The sequence below is a fragment of the Cercospora kikuchii genome (assembly GCF_019650295.1).
Source record: "Cercospora kikuchii DNA, contig_00002, whole genome shotgun sequence".
Classification (NCBI taxonomy): Eukaryota; Fungi; Ascomycota; class Dothideomycetes; order Mycosphaerellales; family Mycosphaerellaceae; genus Cercospora; species Cercospora kikuchii.
In genome coordinates, this window is record NW_025408583.1 from 4,734,668 (window position 1) to 4,759,038 (window position 24,371).

The 24,371-nt window shown below is 51.7% G+C and overlaps 7 protein-coding genes across 8 annotated transcripts; 5 read left to right on the forward strand and 2 right to left on the reverse strand.

Annotated features, from left to right (window-relative positions):
• Positions 1-472: 472 nt before the first annotated feature.
• Positions 473-976, reverse strand: CKM354_000409800 (uncharacterized protein; the record flags this gene model as incomplete). The annotated part of the gene is made up of 3 exons (XM_044799323.1): positions 473-704; positions 769-911; positions 974-976. The coding sequence occupies 3 exons, from the start codon at positions 974-976 to the stop codon at positions 473-475; spliced, it is 378 nt and encodes a 125-aa protein (XP_044655258.1).
• Positions 977-1,281: 305 nt separating this feature from the next.
• On the forward strand, positions 1,282-2,079 carry CKM354_000409900 (uncharacterized protein; the record flags this gene model as incomplete). Its single annotated transcript, XM_044799324.1, has 3 exons — positions 1,282-1,344; positions 1,397-1,510; positions 1,579-2,079. 3 exons carry the CDS (start codon positions 1,282-1,284, stop codon positions 2,077-2,079), a joined length of 678 nt encoding a protein of 225 aa, XP_044655259.1.
• Positions 2,080-10,562: 8,483 nt separating this feature from the next.
• On the forward strand, positions 10,563-13,318 carry CKM354_000410000 (uncharacterized protein; the record flags this gene model as incomplete). The annotated part of the gene is made up of 3 exons (XM_044799325.1): positions 10,563-10,614; positions 10,723-13,169; positions 13,220-13,318. The coding sequence occupies 3 exons, from the start codon at positions 10,563-10,565 to the stop codon at positions 13,316-13,318; spliced, it is 2,598 nt and encodes an 865-aa protein (XP_044655260.1).
• Positions 13,319-14,714: 1,396 nt separating this feature from the next.
• Positions 14,715-15,992, forward strand: CKM354_000410100 (uncharacterized protein; the record flags this gene model as incomplete). The annotated part of the gene is made up of 1 exon (XM_044799326.1): positions 14,715-15,992. The coding sequence occupies one exon, from the start codon at positions 14,715-14,717 to the stop codon at positions 15,990-15,992; it is 1,278 nt and encodes a 425-aa protein (XP_044655261.1).
• A 900-nt stretch (positions 15,993-16,892) lies between these two features.
• CKM354_000410200 (uncharacterized protein) lies at positions 16,893-17,954 on the forward strand (the record flags this gene model as incomplete). Its single annotated transcript, XM_044799327.1, has 1 exon — positions 16,893-17,954. One exon carries the CDS (start codon positions 16,893-16,895, stop codon positions 17,952-17,954), a length of 1,062 nt encoding a protein of 353 aa, XP_044655262.1.
• A 2,623-nt stretch (positions 17,955-20,577) lies between these two features.
• CKM354_000410300 (cysteine desulfurase) lies at positions 20,578-22,291 on the reverse strand (the record flags this gene model as incomplete). Its single annotated transcript, XM_044799328.1, has 2 exons — positions 20,578-21,000; positions 21,185-22,291. 2 exons carry the CDS (start codon positions 22,289-22,291, stop codon positions 20,578-20,580), a joined length of 1,530 nt encoding a protein of 509 aa, XP_044655263.1.
• Positions 22,292-22,836: 545 nt separating this feature from the next.
• On the forward strand, positions 22,837-24,247 carry CKM354_000410400 (uncharacterized protein; the record flags this gene model as incomplete). 2 transcript variants are annotated; one of them, XM_044799329.1, is made up of 3 exons in its annotated part: positions 22,837-22,872; positions 22,929-24,144; positions 24,222-24,247. In XM_044799329.1, the coding sequence occupies 3 exons, from the start codon at positions 22,837-22,839 to the stop codon at positions 24,245-24,247; spliced, it is 1,278 nt and encodes a 425-aa protein (XP_044655264.1). The 2 variants fall into 2 exon arrangements, with proteins under 2 accessions (XP_044655264.1, XP_044655265.1); XM_044799330.1 differs by having other exon boundaries at positions 22,938-24,144.
• Positions 24,248-24,371: the final 124 nt, after the last annotated feature.

Genomic DNA, 24,371 nt, shown 5'->3' on the forward strand with positions numbered 1-24,371 from the left:
ACCATATGAGTACAGGATATAGCAAGCAATTGCATTGGAGGTGTTTTCTCGTGCCTCTGTGAGACCTTCCTCATTGACACGCGGTGGAAATCACGAAGTCTGGCGTGCGAAAATAAGCAGGGTAGCCTCATATGGACAGGGATCAATTGACGGCAGGGAAGAAGATGCTGTTCGAATTCGGGAGAAAGTTTTGCGGGACTGTCTAGCTGCATAGAAGGCCACCAGGCGCTGGAATTGCCCATGGAGTGACCATACCGTCCGATTACGCCGCCATGATATGGTATCTCGAAGCGCTCAAAGCATGATTCACCCTTTTCGTAACTTTTGTTGCTCGTCAAAATGTTGCAACTTTTTACGCAACAGCCTGTCATCACCAATCAGCACACCCAATGCACGTGTATGTATACGGGATCCCACCACCATTCCTCCTCGCCCAAGAGGTATTAGGTATATGTGGGTGTTTTGGATGCAATCATACCTTGACGGCGAATTGCCTCTGAGGGAAGTGTCGCTGCTTCTTCTTTTGCTTCTCGGTCACGCGCTTGGCGTCCTCGGGAGACAGGCGGCGGCGGATGGCACGAGTCTGCTTCGAGCGGAGGTCGAGTGGCAGGTACTTCTTCTTTTGGTAGAAGAGGCGGAGCTGAGCGCGCTGGTTTGCGTTGATAATGGTGAGGACGCGGGCGATCGACTTGCGGACGTCGTGGCTGGCATGTCGTTAGTACCCTGGCTCTTCTTTCACATCGCGCATTATATGTTGCCAAATCGTACATCTTGTTCAGCTTCGACGAAGCACCGCCAGCAATCTTCTGAGTGCGCAGCTGCACGAGCTCGGCCTTCAAGTCATCGAGTTGCGTCTTGAGCTCCTCCTTGTTCTTGCCCCAGAGCTGCGAGGCCTTGACTTTTCCGGACGACTGCGCGCAAGACCGTCAGCATTTCTGCGCTGACAACTGTAATCCGAGCGATTCATTCGTACCATTTTGACTGGATTTCCTGTGGGTTAGTTGTCGAGAGAGAGGAAGTGTCGTCGTCGCAAGCGAATGTCTCGTGTGCACGAAACGTCTAAGTGGAGAGGATTTCTCAGTGGCCAAGACTTGTCGGCGTTTGTTTTCCCCGATCTCGGCTAGCCTTCCCGAAACCATCGCATACGCTTTGTGGTTGCCAACCGTACATGTGATCCTCACGTCAGGAGCAAGCAACTATACGATATAGACGGGCGCAACAGACAACCGGAGACAGAAGCTTTATTCACGCGAGACAAAAGCTCTCATACACACCGCGAGTATGGCAGTCAACATGGGAAGCTGGGCGCAATTACGGCAGCAAGCAAGAGCACAAGAGACACAAGTCAGTCAGGAAACATCGTCAGTGGCACACAGATTCTAACAGCGTTGCCTAGACAGAATCGCTTTTCCACACATATGCGCAGTTCGCCTCCAAGACTGACGTAGATCCCGAACCAAGCGAGGAGGAGAGCCGCACGGAGGAGCAGCTGAACGAGATACTCGAGAAGGTAGTTAGATCATTCCACTCGCTGCAGCGACATGCATTGCATAGTAGAACGACTCTGACACCATGTAGCGCAACGCATCGATCGCCTCGCTCCAACGAGCAATCGACTCCGAATCCACGCCATCGCAACTCAAACGTACGAATTTGGAACGACACAAAGAAATCCTATCTCAACACCGCACCGAATTCTCCCGACTGAAATCACAAATCTCCCAAGCCCGCGATAGAGCGAATCTTCTTTCAAACGTCCGAAAAGACATCTCGACGTATCGCAATGCGCAGAATCCTGAAGCTCAGGAAGCGGAATACATGCTTCAAGAACGAAACCGATTGGATCGATCACACAATGTGGCAGACAGTGTCTTGAGTCAGGCTTACGCTGTGAACGAGAGTTTTGGCCTACAACGAGAAAGCTTGGTGAGCATACAAAGGAGGATCACGGGTGCTGCGGCGCAGATTCCTGGTATCAACGGGTTAATGCAGAGGATCGGGAGTAAGAAACGAAGAGATGGCATTATTCTGGGGTCCTTTATCGCTATATGCTTTTTGGTCCTGCTCTGGATGTGGTGAAGGACGTGCTGAAGCTCTGGTAACTAAGATTTGTGATAACGTACAGCACCTGCACGCCTAGACTCGCCGGTATGTCTGTCATTCGCTCGATTGCTGGGCTGCGAGACTGATTTGGGCCTCCATCAGACATGGATCAACTGTGTCGCTTCGGACCAGCGATTTCCTGCTGGTGAAGGTTCCTGCGTGCTGCAGCTTGCGGCGAAAGCAGCCCCTTCCAGGATGTGGTAATAGCTTGCACGCCTGCCTCGCGGAGTGATGCGGCACAGGCAGCGTCATATTCATGGCGGCCAGCATTACATCGAAGCATGAAGTCGCTACTCAGATTGCATGCGCCCGTCGCTGTTGGACCCGATCCTCGAAATGATGCCCATCTTTGCCTTAGAATCAACAGTACCGATTCAGACTTGCGACACTCCATCGATGGGGAAATCTTCAAGCACTAGACTGTGCTTCAGGGAGTTGTGGGCTGCATCGTCGGGCTGGGAAAGCCAGAGCTCCATCGGTCATCATTCCAGCAAGAAATTTCGGCCTGGATTCTGTCGACTGCCACGCCAATCTCCCGCAAGCCGTCTATGTACGTCGCAAGCGAGGCCTTCCGACACCAACCAAGCCACTTGACCTCAATCATCCGGATGAGCGAAGCATGCTTCGTGCCGATGGCTTGCAGCCAGTCAACATCGCCGCTAGCGATGCGTCCAATACCGTCCACGGGAGTGACCTTAGGCGTAAAGATGAATTTGTTCCGGCCATAAAACATGGGCAGAGTCTCGTTGCGGATCGATCGACAAACTCTCGTTAGAGCAGGTTGTTCGGGACTTCGGCATTCGTAGGGCTGGGGGATGGCCAGAACTTGTGTGTCCTGGTCGATATATTCATGTGTCACGATCCAGTCTCGATTGTAGCGGGACAAATCGACACTATAACATTGTTAATTGATGTCGAGTTATGTGGTCGGCAGGTCGGATCGTAAGGCGTATAGCGCAGTAGAAGTAGAGGCGATAGGTAGGAACCCACCGAGTTGATTGTGTTAGTTAGTTAGTTACAGGTTGCATCTCACTCCTGAGATGGGCATCAGCTGAGTCATGTGACCTAATGTCACATGACCTATGTCACCTGATTCTGATCCCCAAAGTGTCTCTCAGAATGTCCAACTGGACTGCACTTTCCAACACTCCCACTCAGGCCGGATGGTCTTCTGCTTGCAATCCTGCATTCAAGTTCACCCCCAAATCATGATGAGTCATCAGGTGCTGTGGTCACATGGTTGGAGCTGTGTACCCAATCCATCTTGGTTCAATTCCATGGCCTGGTATCATGAAATGGGCGTGCCCAGAGGGTACAGCCTATTTCATTTTGCCTTTCCTCTGGTCCATTCTTCTGAGCCATATATGGATCTCCAGGCTCTGATTACTCATCAAGTGTGGCAAGCCACTTCTTCTTTGGTGCAACTCCTGGACTTGGTATCTGGCATTGAAGTCGCCTTGCAGGTGGTCTTCAACGCCATACTATTTTGCTTCTCCAAGGTCCAGAGTTCAATCCACAGTTGGGGCATGAATCTTTTGCCTTTTATCAAGCAAGTTGGAGTTGTCTTACAAACTCCTGGAACTGTGGCCCATTCTTTGGTTTGGTTAGGCCATCAGCAACCATCTCTTTTGTTGGAACATATTCCACTGCAACCTTTCTTTGCCACCAGAGATGTCTGACATGGTTGTATGCAACATCAATGTGTTTGGATCTCTCATGGGTGTGTGCATCTTTGACAAGGGTCAAAGCTGCCTGGTTGTCTCCCATAATTTGTACTGGCCTCAACTCTTTAACTGTGTCAGGATGGGCCTTTATAGTTGGTTGGAATGGGCATTCTCCCACCAACCCTGCACAGTCCATCTCCCTCAAGAGTGCTGCTAAGAATTGAGACTGCTTTGCACATGCATTCATAGCCATGTACTCAGCTTCCATTGTTGATGTTGCAACAGACTTTTGCTTCTTGCTCATCCAAGAAACTGGGGCTCCACAAAGGAAGAAGATGCTTCCAAGGATTGAGACTCTGTCTGCTTTGTCCATTGCATAGTCAGAGTCAGAATACCCAATCAGCTTTCCTCCATTTCTCCTGAACATTAATCCCAGGTCTTGGGATGATCTCAGGTACCTTGCCAGTTTCTTCAGAGCGTGCATATGCCTCTTGGCTGGGTCTGAACTATATGAGCTCAGTCTGCCAAGGGAGAAAGCAATGTCTGGTCTTGTCATAACCATAGGCCACATCCAGGTACCAGTTTGGCTTTGGTACTCTGATCTGCTCCCTCTCTCATCATACAAGCCTGTTGGTTTCAGACTTTCATAGCTGTCCATTGGTGAGAGAGTTGGGTTGGCCATTTCTCTGGTCATTCCCAGCTTTGCAAGGTTCTCCTGGATGAAGTGTTCTTGATCAAGCTTTAATGTTCCAGCTTGTCTGTCTCTTGTCAACCTCATCCCAAGGATCTTCTCTGGTTCTCCAAGATCCTTAATCTTGAAGACCTTGCCAAGCTGTTCCTTGAACCAAAGCACATCCTTCAGCTTTGGTGCTGCAATTGGAATATCATCCACATGGGTTAGGATAAGAATGTTCCTCTCCTGGTGGATGAGAAGGCATGGGTCCACCTCTGATTGTGTAAACCCAATCTGTTTCAACTTTGAGACACAGAGTTTGTTCCAGTCTCTTGCTGCTTGCTTCAGTCCATACAAGCTTCTCAGAATCTGCAGGACCATGTTGGGTGGAATCTTAACTCCTGGGGGTGGAATCATGAAGATTTCTTCTTGAAGAGTACTCTCAGTGAATGCATTGTTCACATCCACTTGGTGAAGTTCCAAGTCCTTCTCACAAACCACAGCCATGAACACTCTCAAAGTGTCATGCCTGACTGTTGGTGCAAAGGTTTCTTGGAAGTCAACTCCAAATTTCTGAGAGAATCCTCTTGCAACCAGTCTTGCCTTGAATTTCTCAATAGCTCCACTGATTGATCTCTTTACATCAAACACCCACTTGGATGTAACAAGATTTGCTCCCTTTGGGGGAACAACCTCTTTCCAGGTGTTGTTGCTTCCTAATGCAGTCAGTTCCTTTTGGACTGCATCTTCCCACATGTGTCCCCATTTGGGGTCCTGAATTGCCTCCTTGTAGGACTTTGGAATAGGCACCTCTTGTCTCTGTGCAGAGACTTGAGGGGCAATTGCTGCATATGCAGACTCTTGAACCTCTGACAGGGCTTCCCAAATCCACTCCCATTCTTGGCCTTGTACTTGGCTGAGGAATGCCCTGTGATGCTTGGCACTTGGCTCCTCCTCCTGTCCATGTTCTCTCTGTCTCTTCTGAAGCACTTGTCTTGTAACCATGCTGTGAGCTTTTGGCTCTGGGCCTGGTCCTTCATCTGAGACAGATCTCCTTCTCTTTTGGCCATGGGTCTGGTCTTGGTTCCCCTCCTGATCCCTGTGTCCTTGTGGGTCCTGCTGTGCAACAGTTGATCCTTTTGCTTTGGAATGCAGTCTCCCACTAGTGCCAGGACTGGCTTGTCCATTGATTTCCTGGCTTGACTCAGGTGGTTCAGTGGTTCCACTTTTCTCCTGCTGGGGTTGTGGTTCCCCAGAGTTTTCTTCTTCTGGATCCTCCATCCTCTGGTACTCCTCCTTGTCCTTTGGTGGAGGTGGCAACTGCACAAAGAGTGTTTGGTTGGGACCTGCAGGTTTGGTTGCTATGGCTGCAGGTGCAGCAGCTGCAGAGGGTGCAACTGCTGTTGGCTTCTTTGGAGGTCTGCCAACTGGGTTTCTGACAGGTGCACTGCTTGCTTGATTGAGCTTGGGAACATTCAGCTCCATCTCTCCTCCTTTCTCATGCTCAAACCAAGTTGCAGTGCTGTGAGCTTTGATAGCTCTCATGTCAGGCTCCCAAAAGAGCCACATTTTGGCAGTATCTGGAACATACCCAATGAACACAGCATCTTTGCCTCTGTTCATCAGTTTGTCTGATCTCATCCCAGCTGGCTGGGACCTTGGATCCATGTAGACTACTGCTTTGCAACCCCAAACTTTGAAGTGTGACACTGAGGGCTGAATGCCTGAAAAGGCCTCCTCTGGTGACACTTTGAATCCATCAATTTCTGGGCCATTTGGAAGAGAATTTCTGACAACCATGCAGGCTGCCAAGGCTTCTGGCCAGAATTCAATGGGCATGTGGGCATCTTCTAGCATTGCTCTCACATGATCTTCAGAGGTTTGGATTGACCTCTCAACTACTCCATTCTGGATGGAGTTGTATGCCTCAGTTGTGTGGAAGGAAATTCCATGTTCCTTCTCCCACTGCTTCAGCACAGCAAGAAGCTCTCTTGCTCCATCACTCCTTACAATCTGGAGGGGATTTCCTGATTGCAACTCAGCTTTCACCTTCCAGTCTCTGAGGATACTTGGTGCATCTTCTCTAGACTTCATTGGAAAAGTCCATTTCTTTCTTGAGAAGTTGTCAACAATCTCAAGCCACCATTTGTATCCCAGTCTTGAGACAGGCAAAGGACCACAGACATCAACAGAGACAAGAGACAGCCTTTGAGGCTTCCTCTCAGTTTCTTTTCCCCTATGTTTCTTCATCTTTGCCAAGGAACATACCCTACAAGGTTGGTGTTCCTTTGGAATGGGAATCTGAGCCTTCAAGTCAGATACCTTGTGCAGGTTTCTGAGAAGACCTTCTCCAAAATGTGCAAGTCTCCTATGCCAGAGCTCCCACTGTTCTTGGGATTTCTCTTGGGCTTCAAAGGCATAGGCTTCATTCTGTTGATTTTGATCAAAGCATGACATTGCAAGCTCCTGCAATGCATCATCAATCTCCTCAATGAATGGCACTCCTCCTAACAGTTTTGTCTGGACAACTGGTTTCCCAGACAATGAAACAAGTGTGAATTTTGGTGGTTGAACACCATACTGCTGGCTGAACTGATTCCAAGAAACAAGATTTACTCCCAATCCAGGCACTAAGAGAACATTCTTGAGGACAATCTGTTTTCCTTTTCTTCCACCCATTACTGCATCTCCCACATGTGTAGCTATTAGATAGCCACCTCCAACCTTGATCCACTTTTTCCTCTGAAGAGGTTTCAGTTCCCTGAAAAGTGTTTCTTGGTCAGTCATGTGTGATGAGGCACAGGAGTCAAGCAGCCATTTGGATGGCATGTACTTGCCTTTTGCCTCAACAGTTGAGTGTGCAACTTCATCGACATCATCATCCTCTGATGGGGATTGAGATGCTTCAGATGCTACAGAAGGCTCTGCATCTTCTTGGGCAGCATATGCCTTCTTGGAAAACTTCCTTGAGCTTTGTCTCTTCTCAAGGGATTGGACTTTCAGGTTGAGTTTCTTCACCATTTCTTTTAGTGCTTCTTTGTCTGGTGATGATCTCCTCCTGAAGTTGCTCTCTCTGGGTGGTGATCTTCTCTTTTCCACCCTGCTGGTTTGTTTTGGGTTGACAAATCTCTTGGCTCTGTCAAGGTGTGGACACTTGGCAACACCTCCAAAATGCTCCTCTCCACAGAGGTGGCATTTCAGTCTTGTGTGCTGTATGCCTCTGCCCTTGGCAAACATTGCTGTTTCTTGGGACTGGCTCAGTCTTGCCTCATGGGATTCCAGCAACTGTAATGCACTGTCATATGATATGGACTGCTGGGCAAGGATTGTATCCTTTGTGCTTTGGTATGCCTCAGGCAAGCTGTTGAGAAGATGCTTGAGTCTTCTCTCTGGCTCCTTGTAGTGTGCCTCCTGAGGGTCCACCTCTGCAATCCTTCTGGCCATACTGGCCAGTTGAACCCATGCTTTTCTGATTGTCATGTCCTCAGTCATCTGGAAGTTCACAAACTCCTGGACATATGCCATTGCATGTGCAGTGTACACCTTGCTATATTTGGCCTTCATCTTCTCCCATATCTTTGAGGCTTGTCTCTCCTCGATGATCTCCTCTTGGTCATCCTCTGACAGGCAGATGGTCATCTCATACCTGGCAGTTGCATTAGCCTTCACCCATTCTGGGTTGTTTCTTGAGTGCCTAAGGCCAAAGACTTCTGGTGATGACTCAATAGATGAGTTGGGAGTGACTTCTGAGATGATCCAGAACACATCCTTTGCTTCAAGGTGATCCTGCAGCAAGCTGAACCATTGTCTCCAGTTTTCTTTGCATAGTACTGGTGCAGCTCTTCTCTTGCCAATTCCACTTGCTGAATCCATTTCTGCAAAATCAAACAAACAAATCCAAACTCCAGAAACACAAGCTCTTTCAGTCTGATTGGCAGCTTCTGGATTTCTGCCTTCCCTGTTTGCTGAGACTCTTCTCTCTTAGCTGAGGCTTCCAAGGACTCTTCTCTCTTGGGGGAGTTGGTTAGGTTCTTGGGTGGAGAACCTCCAAAAGATCCACCTTCTCAGAAGGGCACTGCTAGCCAGTTCTGAGGTATTGGCAGTACTTGGTGCTTGGACCCAGTCTTATCCTTTTGGGTGCTGCAATCCAAGGCTTATCCTTTCCTCTTTACACTCCTTTGGTATGCTTCTCTTTCAAAGCAGAGTGTGCCTCACTAGGCTTTTCTCTGTCTTACCTGCCCTTTGGGAACTTCTGGTCTGCAACCAGGATCTTCCAAAGCTTCTAGGCAGTGCAGATGGGATGTGCCTCCAGTCTCCCTTGTGCTCTTTTCCTGCTTCTCTGACACTGTTGATACTGCAGGTCCTGCAAGAGGTGACAGGTGTCACTTTGAGGATGAGAAGGCTAACTCTTACTACCTAGGGCCTCTCTGCAAACCCGGGCTCATAACCTGTCGAGTTATGTGGTCGGCAGGTCGGATCGTAAGGCGTATAGCGCAGTAGAAGTAGAGGCGATAGGTAGGAACCCACCGAGTTGATTGTGTTAGTTAGTTAGTTACAGGTTGCATCTCACTCCTGAGATGGGCATCAGCTGAGTCATGTGACCTAATGTCACATGACCTATGTCACCTGATTCTGATCCCCAAAGTGTCTCTCAGAATGTCCAACTGGACTGCACTTTCCAACAATTGAGAATGTTTCTGCCAGTCTGCTTTCGCACTGCTTTTACCAGTTTTCGCTAATGTTGAAACGGCACTCAAAATGCCTTGGATATCGTATGGGCCATTGAATCCTAGCGTTTCCACTGCATGATCGCCCTACTCCCATTGTAGCGACGTCCAGGGTTGCATGTTTCTTGCAGTTCTCGCACTGAACGACGAATAGGCAGCCGGAAAGCTCGTAGATGCGATTTCGGAGCTCTCCAGGCAAGCTGAGGAAGCCAGATCTTCGTACGTGGGCGTCATGGACAGCCATATCGCGTACTTGGACGAGCTACAAAGATCGACAGAAAATGAGTGAGAATTGGGTAGTATAGCAGTGTGGTTTGCTTCACTTCAGTTTGATCAGATAAGAGTTATCTGATCGTGCTAAGCCGATACCGGACAGGTCCTGTGAGCTGGCGGATTCCGGCTAGCCAATGATACAGCTTCCGGCCCTTGATGCTATAGACCGTGCGCTAGAATCTTACGATTGATGAGGGTTGTTGACGCGATTGAGGGATATTATGTGATCTCACGCGTCGTGTTTGGATCTTGTTTGCGAACAGGAGGCGCGCTGCCTTGCCCAGCTTCGGGTCTCGAGAGATACCAGGTCCTGAGCTCATGTACAAGCCATGTCGACATCTTCGCGAGCATAGGGAAGCATGCTTGCCAGGCGCCTCCACTCGGCTCAGTATCGTGTTTCACAACACTTTCCGTAGAGAAGTCCGATGCTGTGCATATGGGAACGCAAGCCAGCCGAAGATGAAGTAGACATCCCGATGGGAGACTTTCGGCATCGTTGAACAAGAACGTGATAATTTACCGTTTTGTGAAGACTCAGGCCATATCTTCAGCAGGAGGCGGCAACGTGCAACTGCTGAAGATGACGGTCCTCTCATCACGGCTTTCGATGTAGCAGTGATGGGGGTGATCCACTGGCGTCTTGGAAGCTTGCTTGGTGAACGCACTCCACTTGCGAAAGTCCGCACCGTGGCGCACCACTTCTTACCGTAATATACCCGATTTCTTCAGGATCGAACGCAAAACTATACAACAGTATTTTCTTTGTGTGATGGTTCGGCAAGGATAGAAGTGCACCGATCGACAGGGCCCCGCTGGATGAAGAATCCGAATGGGGAAGGCGCGTGGAGCTGCTTCCTGGGCAACCCCGGATGACGGAAAGCAGTAAACATCGAAACGGCAAGCACGAACCGCAACCAAGGCGGCACCCAACGACCACGAAACGGCCGAGAGGGCACACGCTCACCATTGTCTTCTCTTCCGTTCTTGTTGGTATCAAGACAGTCGTTTCTGTATTTTTCGTATCGTCTAACCAGCTACCGCTACTGATCGCTGTATTACAGCAGAACAGCGTTACACAGCCAGCATTCCTGCCAGTCGCCAGGCAACGCCGACTTGGACACGATGAAGGACCACCGTGAACCCAGCCCGACGTACATGTCGAAGGAGCAGATGAGTATGTCTTCTTCACTTGTGTTGCTGCCTCATACGCCTCCTCGTCCATCGCGCTTGCGAGAATGCATCACCATCGAGCATCGCGACACCGACTTACCGCTACGTGCAGGTTCCTACCTGAAAGATCTTCGAAAGCCTCTATCGCGACCCTCAGGCTCTCGACCTGCTCCGCCCTCCAAGTTTGGCAGCGTCCGACGAGCAGGAACTCCCAGTGCTCCAGATGTTGTCAACAACAAAACTTCGCTAGATGACGATCGACCTTCGCTCCTGACTAGCAACAGCACGCCGATCATGCAGCCACCACAAAAGCTATCGCATCGCCGCACGGATTCTACTCTTTCGCAACGAAGCATGTCGCGCAGCCCATTTGCTGGACGACCTTTAGCTCGAGCTCCATCAGCGACGCCTGAGCCTTTGATAGACGAAACCGACCGACCGCAGCCGCGTCGCACGCCGAGCATGAAATACATGGAGAACGGTACGCGGTGGATGGAAAAGCAGGAGACGCGTTCTTTGCGGCATGCTCTCGAGGATATGGATCTGGAGGAAGAGCGGAAGGTACATCTTTCTGCGCAAGAGGAGGCCGCGGAATTGGTCTGGAAGCATCAGAATCCGGAAGCTGCTAGCGGGCCCTTCATCAATCCAGACATCAAGCGAGACTACAACTCCCACTTGCGCAAAGGCAGCTATCACCGCAGTCACAGTCAAGATGCATACTCGTCTGCAGGGTCCCGGAGTGCGTCCGAGGGGAGCCAAGCGTCTATTGCAGATGACATCCTTGGGCGCCCGAAAGAGTTGCACACCTCTAACAAAGGACTCCGAAAAGTCAGCCCTCCCACAGGCGAGGTGTCTGTGCAGAAACGACGCGTGTCGAGTGGAAAGAGCTATGACCAGCTGGCCGAAGCGGTCGCGAAGGACATTGCAATTGCACAGCGAAGAGTCAGCAGTGGCAGCAAACGCATCATGAGCGGGGAGAAGAAGAAGTTCATGGATCCGAACGATCGAATATGGGAAGATCCCGAGGAAGGGGAATCGCCGCAGAAACAGCAGAACACACGGCAAGAAATTGCAAAGGATACAAGGTCTACAGCCACTTCTCCGGTCCCATCGTATGTCCGCAAGAACCCATTTGCTCGGGTGAGGGCCCAGTATGAGAAGAACCTGGAACGTTCAACTTCGGCGCCGACACTCCAGACTCTCGGTAGCACGCCTCTGCCACGACACGAACGTGTTGAAATTCAAAGGAACCCACCAAGCCAAAGTCGGAATGCCTTCTATACATCGAACGAAGTGGTGCTACCGCCGACTCCACCATCGGAGTCACCGCATGAGGCAGATGAAGTTGCTCCAAAGGGCACACCAACAAAAGACGGAAAGGAGATCAGAGGCGACGATATCAGAGCAGCGACCAGCAAAGCCAGGAGTGCATATAGTCCCAATCTGCCGCGGCCGACAATGGTCAGTGACAAACCTGGAAGACCTATTGTCAGTTTTGAGAAAGACTACAAGCCGAAAGAAATCGTGATGGAGGAGCAACATGTTGTTGTACCCCCGGAGGCTTCCAACTCCTCCAATTCGGAGCATAGGGATAAATTCGAAGCGACGCCCAAGAGCGTGCCATCGCCGTCTAGGAGCAGTCCTTTCGCACGGAGAACGACTGGTGAACAATCGAGCCAACCCTCCACATCACGGCCCCTGCCAAGTTCGCCCACCAAGAGCAACATTCCCAAGATCAATGTTGATGACGTGCCGAAATGGCAACCTTCGTCCCAAGCGTCCAGATCTCCGGCTCGGTCAACTCATGCGCCCCCCATTCCAACCATATGTGCGCCTGATGATCCGTCTGTGCCGACGATCAACGTTGACACAGAGCCTCCATCGATCAATGTCACCGAATCGCCTGCAAGTTCGCCTACGAAATCTAGCAGGATACCTCAAAAGGCCAGCCCAGCACCAGCTTCCAATCGTCCACCGCCCCGCCATGCCAACACTATGCCCGTTGGTCAGAACAAGTCTACACCACACTACACGCCTTCGGTTCGCCAGTCTGGCGCGCTGTGCGCTCATTGTGCCTTGCCAATTGCGGGAAGAATATTGAGCGCAGCAGGTGAACGCTTTCACCCCGGATGTTTCGTGTGCAACCAATGCAACACGAATCTGGAGTTGGTCGCATTCTATCCCGAGCCTGACAAACAGCGATGTGCTCGTCTGGAAGATCCAGACAGTCAGGACACAGATCCTACCTTGCGTTTTTATTGTCATCTCGATTTTCACGAGCTGTTCAGCCCTCGTTGCAAGTCCTGCAAGACGCCTATCGAAGGCGAAGTCATTGTCGCTTGCGGTGCTGAGTGGCACGTCGGGCACTTTTTCTGTGCTCAATGTGGCGATCCCTTCGATTCTAGCATGCCATTTGTCGAAAAGGATGGATATGCCTGGTGTGTTGGCTGTCATACCAACCGGTATAGCTCAAAATGCCGCAAGTGCCGGAAGCCTGTCACCGATGTTGTTGTAAAGGCACTGGGGTCGGACTGGCATAGCAACTGCTTTACTTGCATGGTACGTTATGATCTCCAGACGCGTGAAACATGTACTGACTACTGCTGCAGGAATGCCATGGCGAGTTCATAGATGGTCGATACTTCTTGCGTGGCGAGAGTCAGGACCCGGTATGCGTCAAGTGTGAGGAGAGAAGGTTGAAAGCATAGCGCGATTATGCTGCGAGCTACGAATAGATCTGCTCCATTTAGAAAGTCCTCAGGCTTCCCTGTTTGAGCAGCATGAGCGTTGAACTTTAGATCGCATACAGGATACACAGCCCGCAAGGGACTTGAGCGGATGCGCTGTCGTTTGTCCGAAGTTGCTCATCAGGAGAAGTGCTCACCGCCGGCAAATCTGCGCGCAGATCATGTTTCCAATGCTCCTGTAACCAAGGTGATACAGTGTAGCGCGCGGCTGCTGCACTACTTCGGAGCTTTGAGCGAATGCGTGCCCGTACCTCTAGAGTGGTAGGATGTGGGCTGACGTGTGTTGTGCGAACCCGCCAACCAGTTTGCCATCGAGCGCTGAAACCCAGGTCTTCAAGGTTTCGACATGAGATACTGTTGGTCATACGGCGACGAGCGGATGAAGAGGGACAGGAGTGCAGTGGGATGGGCCCCCGACATGAGGATGAGATGGGACCCGCCAACCCATCGTGAAGCCACGAGGATTGAGCCGCGGCTGCCCCGTGCTGCCACGCGTGTTCGAAAGCCAAATTGGCGCCATTATGCGCCGGAAGGGGCTGCGTCGGCAATGCACAGATGGAAATAGGCGACGCGATGCAGGTCGCGACAGGGCCGAGGATTGGTGGAAGGCATTGGAGGTGTTTGTGCCCCTCGCATCGTGCCAGTTGCTGGCGAAACCCGGGCGGCAGCACTCGAAACGCAACAGCAACAGCAACAGCGTTCCTGACGAGACGGCCGCCAGCGAGGCAAATTAGGAGAGTTGGATCGACGACTACGTACCAGCGCCGATCTCGTGTGTGGTGGCCAATGCCGGCGGGTTTCATTTTAGAGCCCAACACAAGACGCAAACCGCAGAGGCCGTGGGGGGCGGCTGCTCACACGACCCAGCCCGCTGCAGCGCGGCGAGGACTGCTCGCCATTCTTCTCGTTGCATTGCGGCCAAGCGACCAGCTCGCCAGCACATGCGCCGACGCGGCCCACAGCAGCCAACACACACAGCACAGCACACCACCGCTCCGCGCCGCCGCCGCCGCCGTGTAGAGAACTGCGCAGGCCGCAGCTGCACGGCGAATCCGCCATCCTCCGTCTCGGTATACCAGCTTGCTATAGCACCTTCCCTGTTGCCAGGCGCATCTGTAACGTCCTGCCTGGATTATCCCGACCTCTTCCCTAGCCGCGAATCGTACTTCGGCCGCCGTGGAAGCCTACTGCTACCACTGGCAACACCGCCACCACCACCACACTCTCTGCCGCCGTCCCATTGACCGTATGCGAGCATGCTCTCGACAAGCAGTCCTACACGACAGTCCATCGATCCTGCGAGCCCCCGCGCACGACCGTGTGCATAACCCACCGGCCTAGCGCCAGCCCAGGACAAATGGCAATACATCGCGGCATCCAGTCCGCTCTTTTTTACTACCTATCCTGCGCACCATGCGCTGATACGCGGTACCGCAAGAGGCGCAAACGAGAGGCTGCGCTTTCCCGAGCAGAACGTCTTGCCTTGGAGACCGAAGAGTTCAATGCATATCGCCATCCTGGAGAGCCATCGTCGACGAATCCCCACTGGCAGAGCGAGATTGAGCTGGGCCCCACGCTTGTACGCCGAGGGAAGAAGAAGGTGACGACTGCAGACAGCCAGAGAGGCCTGCAGCCGAGCAGAGTTAGCAGCAATACCAGCAAAGAGCCGAGCCTGGCGGACCTCGGATACAGAAGTGGCAGCGATGCGAGAGCCGACAGCAGGTCGCAATTCCGCGTGCATCAGAGGGATGATGAGGATCTGTGGGGCTCGTCAAGTATGCTGGATGGATCCATGTATGCCTCGAGTATACGTAGGCCGCCAACGGCAAGAACCGCTGCTTCAGGATCCAGCAGATATCACGCCACCCGCAATCCTGCTATCAATGATATGCATCCACCTACTGTAACCAAGGTCGACAAGCGCGAGGATGTGATGTGGATGATGCAGCCAATGCCAGTCGCTGAGGTGATGAGCGGCAAAGAACGAGCTGCCAGAAGCAGAAGCGACAGTGGCGCCAGCCGTCTCAGCCCGTGTTCCACAAACCTCTCCAGGCAGGTCAGTACCAAGATCATCGAGCAAAAGTTGAGGGCTGGCACACCTTCAGCAGCTGCCATGTCTCGTGAGGGCTCGGCTCGATCAGCCCATAGAGCCAACGAGCAGAGACATAATGCTGGAGCTGAGCATGTCTTACCCGCAATTCCACCTGAGCACAGTCGACATCTCTCGCCTTCACGGATGCATGCAGAGCATAGTGACGAATCATCTGAAACAATCCTGCGGAAACCGGAACTTGCAGCCGTCCGATATATACGACCCGAGCTCTCACCGGTGCTCTCCGATACTGGTCTGCCATCATCAGCTCGATATCTTGCACCAAAGGAGAACAGTTTGCCGACTCCGCCCTCGTCCAGCGACGGGACCACAGATGTTAGAGATAGTCTTGTCCGTCGCTCCACCATGGCTGTCATTGACAAATCGGGCGCTGACAAAGCTCGCCACAAGCATCAAGAAAGTGAGTTAAGTATACGTCCCGAGCTCTTTGACAGCTGGTATACTCCCGAATTCGAGCTGCCTAAATGGGTTGCCGAACATACCAAGCGAGAAGTGCGACAGAGATGGAGTATGGACATATAATCTCAGCACTTTTCGTTGCATGTATTGCATTTGGCTCTGAAGCGTTCAAGCGTGGCGTTCGATGGGAATATTTTCTTTCCCTTTTCTCTTTTTGATGGAGTTGATATGTTGTGGAGAGCACGGGGAACAGAAGACCTTGGAGATTGGAAATTGGAGTGATGCACAGACGCACTCCCAGACAAGAACAGCCTAACTTAGATTGTATATATTTGAAAAGAGCAGGCTTCAACACCTTGTTGAACTTTTTGAGTCCGTTGACACATTGTGCAATGGTATGCTCTTGTCTGTTCGGAGAATTTTTGAAGAAGCGAAATACTTGAGAAGTCGTCGTCGTGTCTGGACACAACGTATCCTCCAACCCTAGGTTCTTAACTGGGCTAATTCCGATTTGGTACTTGGGCAGAGGCTAAGGAGCAGACGACTGCGTGGTGCCACGCTGCATTACTGCAGCCCTACCACAAGATCTATGTATCTTGTGAATCCGTCCTGCCGTCAAGGCTACACGTGGCCCGGCTACGTTCTGGAGCTGGCTCATCAGTTACTTGAGACGTGAAAGACATCCGGGGACATCCAAGAAATCGGAAATCGGAAGCTCCATTTGGCGGCGGGGCCACAGTCAAACCGAACCGCGACCGATTCGCGTTGATCACAACAGGACAGATATCCGGCCAGCACCTGAGGTCTGGTCTCTGTTGGAGTCGTAGAAGATCGAGATAGCTCTAGAAAGTGACGAGCTCTCCACAGCTGTGATGTCAATCCACACCTCGGCTGTTTCTCGCACGAGAGAAAGAGCTTGACATACATAGTACGACATCCTTCGGATATATTTGTAGCTCTGACGCTGTCAGACAGTAAGGCTCATCACCTACATCAACTCAATTTTGGAAGAAGTCGATCACAATGGGACAAAAGACTAAGCAATGGCAATTGGCTCACAAGCCAAGAGACGACCCTCAACTTGAGGGACCAGAGCAGACATTCAAGCTCGTTGAAGATGTTGAACTACCTGACCTGCAGGACGATGAAGTCCTCGTCAAGACTCTCTACCTCTCCAACGACCCCGCCCAGCGAGGCTGGATCGATCCCGATATCCCACCAGAGCGCCTCTACCTCCCACCAGTCCAACTCGGAGCCCCCATGTCCGCTCGCGGTCTCGCCGAAGTAATCGAGTCCAAATCCTCCAAGTTCAAGAAAGGTGACACAGTCCTCGCCCCAACCAACTGGTCCGAATACGCCATCGCCAAAGACAGCTCTGTCCAACCCGCTCCCGACCTCCCCAACGGCATCAGCAAAACCGCCTACCTCGGCGCCCTAGGCATGACAGGCCTCACAGCCTACTTCGGCCTCACAGGCGTCGCCAACACCACCAAAGACGACATCGTCGTCATCTCCGGCGCCGCAGGCGCCACCGGTTCCATGGCCGTACAAATCGCCAAGAAAATCATCGGAGCGAAAAAAGTCATTGGAATGGCAGGCACGGATGAGAAATGTCGCTGGGTGGAAAAAATCGGAGCGGATATTTGTCTGAACTACAAAAGTAAGACTTTCGCTGAGGATTTGAAAGCAGCTACCCCAGGACCCGAAGGTTACGCAAACGTCTACTTCGATAACGTCGGCGGCGATATTCTCGATCTTATGTTTACTCGTATGGGCCACGGAGGACGGATTATTGCCTGCGGAGCTATTTCGCAGTATAATACTGCGCAAGAACGTACGACAGGATTGAAGAATTGGTTCGAAGTCGTGATTATGCGGTTGAATATTAAAGGGTTTATTGTGTTGGATTTCATGAAGGATTTTCCCAAGGCGAGAGAAGTTTTTCAGCAGGCGTTGAAGGAGGGGAAGTTGGATCTTGAGGGTGGGGAGACGGTTGTGAAGGGGAAGTTTGAGGATATTCCCAAGACTTGGACGAAGTTGTTTGAGGGAGGGAATCAGGGGAAGTTGGTTACGCAGATTGAGTAAGCTGTACGCCTGGAACATCTTCGAGTGAGACTGATGAGCTGAGGCTTGACGGTAGAGAACAATCTAGCCGAGCTCGATTGTAGGAACAGCTTTTCGTCTTCGCGTTTCGCAGCGCTTATCAAACTTGTTGTTGTCTTGCTATCCCGTCTTTGATCTTGCTCATGTCGAATAGCGATCGAAGTCATTTTCATTACTATCCTTGCCAAAGGTTTCTTGGCTGCGGATATAATAAGATGTCCTACCCTCAGATAAGGCCTCGAAGCCCAGCGGAAACTCTGTCCGTTGCCATCATTAGAGAAGAGCTCCAAGAGACGAATCCTTCGCGTTATGTTCACCTCAGTCCTGTCGAACATTCTCTGCTTTCCTCGAGCCTACGTTAATTGCAAGTCATCAGACCACGAATGCTTGTGGAAGTGGCAATCGCACGCACTGAAATGAGAGCGTGTCGTGACTGTGATCTCTTCTTTCTCGGAGCTACTAAATTGTTGTTGTTTCTCCACTTCATACAACTTCCACGTCTCCAGATTGCTGCTCATCTCTAGGGTCTCCTGATGTTAAATGAATAGTGACTGCAATGTTATATTGACATTGACTTTTGCCCACCAGATGGTCCCGTGGTGCAGTGGTAGCACATCCAGCACAAATGAGGGCGCCTCCGCAGGGAGTCCTACGGGACAACTCGGCGTTCGTGTGATCCGGCTGTAGCATCTGCAAAGGTGTCTGGAAGACCCACGTTCGATTCGTGGCGGAACCAATGTACTTTTTGCACTCACTGTGTGGTTACTTAACCATGAGGCTTGTCATTGTATTTGTCGAAGTGGATCGTCACTTTGGTCCGTTTGATGAGGCAGCTCTTTCCCATCCTTAAAAGTGCTGTCGCGGTCCTGTAGTACTAGGTATTCGACCTTCAAATCAAGCCCGATTGTAGCTTACTCCGTGGAGCATTTCCTCACCTTCGTAGGACTCTTCGATCTCTTGCCTCGCGCTATCCCATCTTGCCGTGAACACTCATAGTAACCTGGTCAGGCGCTGCCCTTAAGCATCTTGTTACCACAAGTTCGTAGCTCAGTGGTCAGAGCGTGTGGCCACAATCACCGGGACCGCGGTAATGTGGGAGCATTGTTCACGCAATGCTTCGCGACATCTTACGGCGGCCAGTGTCCACAAAGACTTACGTTCGATTCGTAGCGGATTCGTCATTTTCTTTTGCTTGTCGGTATTTTCTACGCCTTTCTCGGTCTCCCTTTTGGTCGAGTCTGCTTGAGTTTGGGAATACTCGCAGTGCCAGGGTCCCCTCCACTGCATTCGCATCGTTTAGACCCAACTTCACCTCTCGCTCTTGCCCCTTACCTTCAGTGAACCCTCATATTGATCATTCTTGTAGCCAACCTCAACAACATCCCGTCACTGGCGACTTCGTAGCTCAGTGGTCAGAGCGTGTGGCCGCAATCACTCGTGCGTGTGGCGTAATAACGTCACGAGCACGGGTGCCCACAAAGTCCTATGCTCGATCCATAGCGAGGTCACTTGTTCTTTTGCTTTATTTTGTTTCCTCTTCCATGAACTAGACACACCTCCTCTACGCGTGAACGGTCGGTCTCCTTTTTGGTTCAAGTTCATTTTGCTTCCAGAAGCTTCTGCAGTTTTAACCCATTCATTCCGTAGGTCGTCCAGAAGCGCCCCCTCTTCCTTTCCATTTTGCCCTTCACCTCGCCGTGAAAACTCATAATGACTCGTTCAGCCGTTCACCTCGACAACCTGCTGTCTCAATGACTTCGTAGCTCAGTGGTCAGAGCGTGCGGCCAACGTCACCGACGTTCTCTGACGTCGAAGGTTGTGCGCACAACTCTTCACGTGGCGTTAGGGACCGTCGGTGCCCGCAAAGTCCTACGTTCGATTCGTAGCGAGGCCAATTTCTTCTTTTGCTTCTTGTGGGTTCTTCTTCGAAAATATCAATCTCCATGTTGGAGTGAGGATTTACAAGCTCCCTTTTGCTCGAGCTTGTCATATCTTGAAGAGCATATGCACTACCAATTTTAAGCACTCACAAAGACACCTTTCTTCCTCACTCTTGCCCACCACCTGCCCCTGGATTTTCATATTGTTCTTGAACCACTCCTCATCTCAACAACATCCTTATTGACATCGCTTTTCGGCTCCTGATCTCGTAGCTCAGTGGTAGAGCATGTGGCCGCAATCATCGAGGCCGCGGCTCCGTTGAAGCATTGCTGCAGCAATGGTTCGGACGCTGAAGCGGCGGGCACCACAGTGTCCTAAGTTCAATCCTTAGCGAGGTCTTCTCTTTTTTGCGCTCGATATGTCTCCCTCAATGACATGTCCGTACAATAAACTCGGCGCTGCGTTGTTAGCCTCATTTTTGGTCCTATCTGTCTCGGCAGTATTGTTAGTCTGCTTAGTGACGTGCACGAAGACCAATCGATAAGTGCTTTTGCCAGAGTTGGGGGCAGAATAATACAAAATATACATTTCCTAACACAGTAATGCCCTTACCATCGTTTCCAGGTAGTCTGATTTCATAATGGTTTCGTCCCGTTGCGCCCGCTCTGCAAAAGATGCTTCCTTCCACGTACAAGTAGATCGCCCTTCATTCTTCTCGAGGCTCTTAATGCTGCGACCACTCAATGGTGTTGAGATCCACACCTTCTTGCACCAGCTCCCATAGCGGACTGAGCTCGCGCAAGAACGTCACTCGCTCTCTGACGGCGTTGAGCACGTAGTCAATCTCCGCGTCAGTAGTGAAACGTCCAATACCAAAACGGATCGAGCTGTGGGCAGATTCATCAGAGTTTCCAAGTGCTCTCAGCACATATGATGGCTCAAGCGAGGCTGATGTGCAAGCGGATCCGGAGCTGAGTGCTATATCCTTCAAGGCCATGAGCAATGACTCGCCTTCCACGTACGCAAAGGAGATGTTGACGCAGCCGGGGTACCGGCGGGATGGGTCGCCATTGAAAGAAGTGTGCTCCATAGCCAAGAGCCCTGACGAAAGTCGGTTGGAAAGCTCGCTAATTCGCTTGTGGTCATACTGTCAGATTGTCAGCTTTTGTTCGCATGTCACTGCGGTAAAAGTCTAATGCGTCATTGTCGAATCATAACCCCTGCTGTGTTACAGCATACAGTGCACCGGTCAAAGTGCGCTCAGAAAGCCATGCATGTATGAAGCATATAATCATGTTGAATGAAGCGGGTACGAGGGATTGAGAGCTTACCTCCATTTCTTCCTTGCATATTCTTGCTGCTTCGCCCATACCGATGATGAGAGGCGGCGCCAGAGTTCCAGAGCGTAGACCTCTTTCCTGTCCTCCACCCGAAATAATGGGGTCGAGTCTCACACGCGGCCGTCTTCGCACGTAGCAAGCTCCAATTCCCTTTGGTCCATAAATCTTGTGCCCAGAGATGGACATGAGGTCGACGTTCATTTTATTAACATCGATGGGAATCTTGCCCACCGCTTGCGCTGCATCGGTGTGGAAGTAGATCTTCTTACTCCGGCACAGTTTGCCAATTTCCTCCACGGGCTGCACCACGCCGATCTCGTTGTTCACGGTCATGATCGAAACCAGACATGTCTCAGGCCGCATAGCCTTTTCAAGCTCTTCCATACTGACCAAGCCGTTCGACTGCACTGGCAAATATGTCACTTCGAAGCCTTCATCTTGCAAATGCCGACAGCTGTCCAGGACACATTTGTGCTCGGTCTGAGCAGTGATGATGTGATTCTTCTTGCCGCCCTTTTTGAAAAAGCGTGCCACGCCCTTGACGCTCATGTTGTTGCTTTCGGTGGCACCACTCGTGAAGATGATCTCCTTTGCATCAGCTCCAATGAGATCGGCAATGTGCTGTCGAGCGTCTTCAACGGCCTTATCTGTCTCCCACCCGTAGGCATGTGTTCGTGAATGTGGATTGCCGTACAGGCCTGTGTAGAAGGGGAGCATTGCGTCGAGCACTCGTGGATCGGTGGGTGTGGTTGCCTGTGCATCAAGATAGATGGGCCGTGTTCCGGTGTCCATTACAGAGGCGGTCTTCATTATTCCAGCGACCGGGCTCATGGCGGCATCGGCGGAGATGTTGGTATCGGGCATGGTAGCATCCTTGGGCTTGATACCCGTCTCGGCGAGAAAGGCACGCTGATCCTGTCGAATGGTATTCTCGATATTGACGGTGGCGTTATGCGGTTTGGACTCGGAGACATAGTTTCTGCGCGACCTCGCAGCGATGCATGTGCGGGGCACGAAGGACGCCTGCGTCGACGTCGAAGCCCGGCGCGCGCATTGGCGGAGGGCCTGGCGGGCAGCGGTAGGGGCGATATTCGACATGGCCGGGGGTGGTGGGTTGATGGCGATGGCGAGTCTTCGATGCGCAATGGACTGGAGCTCCGCCAAAGTCAACGACGACAAAAGATGGGCTGACTAAACAATGCCGACTCGCCGACCGGCCGGCACGAGGCGCGGCGTGGCGTGGCGAGAATGGGTGTGGCTGCCGTTGCGTCATGTCTCCCAAGCCCGCCCTCGCAGGCAGATGCAAGAGACGACCGACCGACAGATGCTGCTGCGAGCGTTCTGGGGCGCGTGTCGCACCGCGGATGCTGGTGGACTTGCTCCTTGAGCCTGTGTCTCGCAGCAACCTGTCCATGCTGCGCCGCGACGTGACAGGCAAACACGCCGATCGCGCCCATAAACGAATCTTCGTCGCCGTTCTTGGCCATTGCTCCCGCTAAGCCTCATCATCGCGCGCATCCAACTCTCCGTCCTCCTCCACGGCCACCTCGGCCACGCTCTCCTTGCCCTTCCACTTGCAATTGCCAGCTTGGGACGACACACATCGTATACTGCTTGCATTCCGACCGCGCAACACCGCCGCCATGAGTTGGAAAGGCTTTACCAAGGGCGCCGTTCGGGTACAATCTCACTGCCTATTCACAGCTTCCACGACAGACCATGGCCCGGCTGACAGCTTCGACAGGCGCCCCAAATGGTGAAGCAGAAGTTCAACATGGGTGAAATCACCAAAGACGCCATCTACATCGACGCCGAGCGCCGCTTCGCCGATTTAGAACGCGAAACGAAGAAGCTGCACGATGAGTCGAAGAAGTACTTTGACGCGATCAACGGCATGCTGGACCACCAGATCGAGTTCTCCAAAGCATGTGCCGAGATCTACAAACCCATATCGGGCCGAGCGAGTGATCCGGACTCTTACGTGATTGACGGTAACCCGGAGGGCATTCGCGCTTGCGAGGAATACGAGCAAATTGTGCAAGAGCTCAAGGCCAGTCTCGCGCCCGAATTGGAAATGATCGAGACGCGGATCGTTAAACCAGCAGATGAGCTCATGGAGATTGTCAAAGTGGTGCGAAAAGCATGTGTGAAGCGCGACCACAAGCAGATTGATTACGATCGGCACCAGGCAACTCTCAAATCTCTCCAAGACAAGAAGGACAAGTCACTCAAAGACGAAAAGGCGCTATACAAGGCTGAGAACAATGTCGAAATGGCAACGCAAGAGTACGAGTACTTCAACAACCTCATCAAGGAGGAGCTCCCACAACTGTTCCGGCTGGAGAAGGAGTTCATCTTGCCGCTTTTCCAGAGCTTCTACTACATGCAGCTCAACGTCTTTTACACGTTACACGAGAAAATGCAGAGTATCGACATTGGCTACTTCGATTTGACCAAGGGCATCGAAGAGTCGTTTGAGGAGAAGCGAGGCGACATCCAGCAGCAAGTGGAGGCGCTGTCAATGGTCAAGTTCAAGACCACCGGTGGTCTGCGGAAACCCGCTGCTCTGAAGTACGGAAACCGTCTAGCCATCACAAACGGCAAAGCCGAGCCCGAAAACCGCAGACTCACCATCGATGGCGGTCACGCTCCACCAGCATACGACGAAAAGCCAACCTCAACAGATCTTGTGCAACGAGCGAGCAGTACTGGCAGCAATTGGGCCTCTGCCGCCAAAGCCAAAGGCGCACCTCCGCCACCCAAACCAAAGCCAGGTCGTCTCAGTGCTGCTCCTGCCGTGGAAACGGTCACAGCACTATACGACTACGACGCACAAGCAGAAGGCGACCTCTCATTCCGAACAGGCGAGGTCATCGAAATCGTCAGCAGAACAGACAATCAGAATGAATGGTGGACAGGCAAAATTGGTGTCAGACAAGGGCAGTTCCCAGGTAAGTTCTTCTCCCCTTTCCGAACACCACATTCTTACTCCCCCGTCATGAATCAATGCTAATCAGACTTGGTGCAGGGAATTATGTTCAACTCAACTCATAGGGAGGGTTTCGTCGCATTGGCATGATTTCACCGCCGCTTACTCATCCCACTGGATATCAACGGAAAGTCTGATATTCGTGTGGACTGCATGGAGGAAGTCTTATTTTGTAGCTTGCTGAAATGT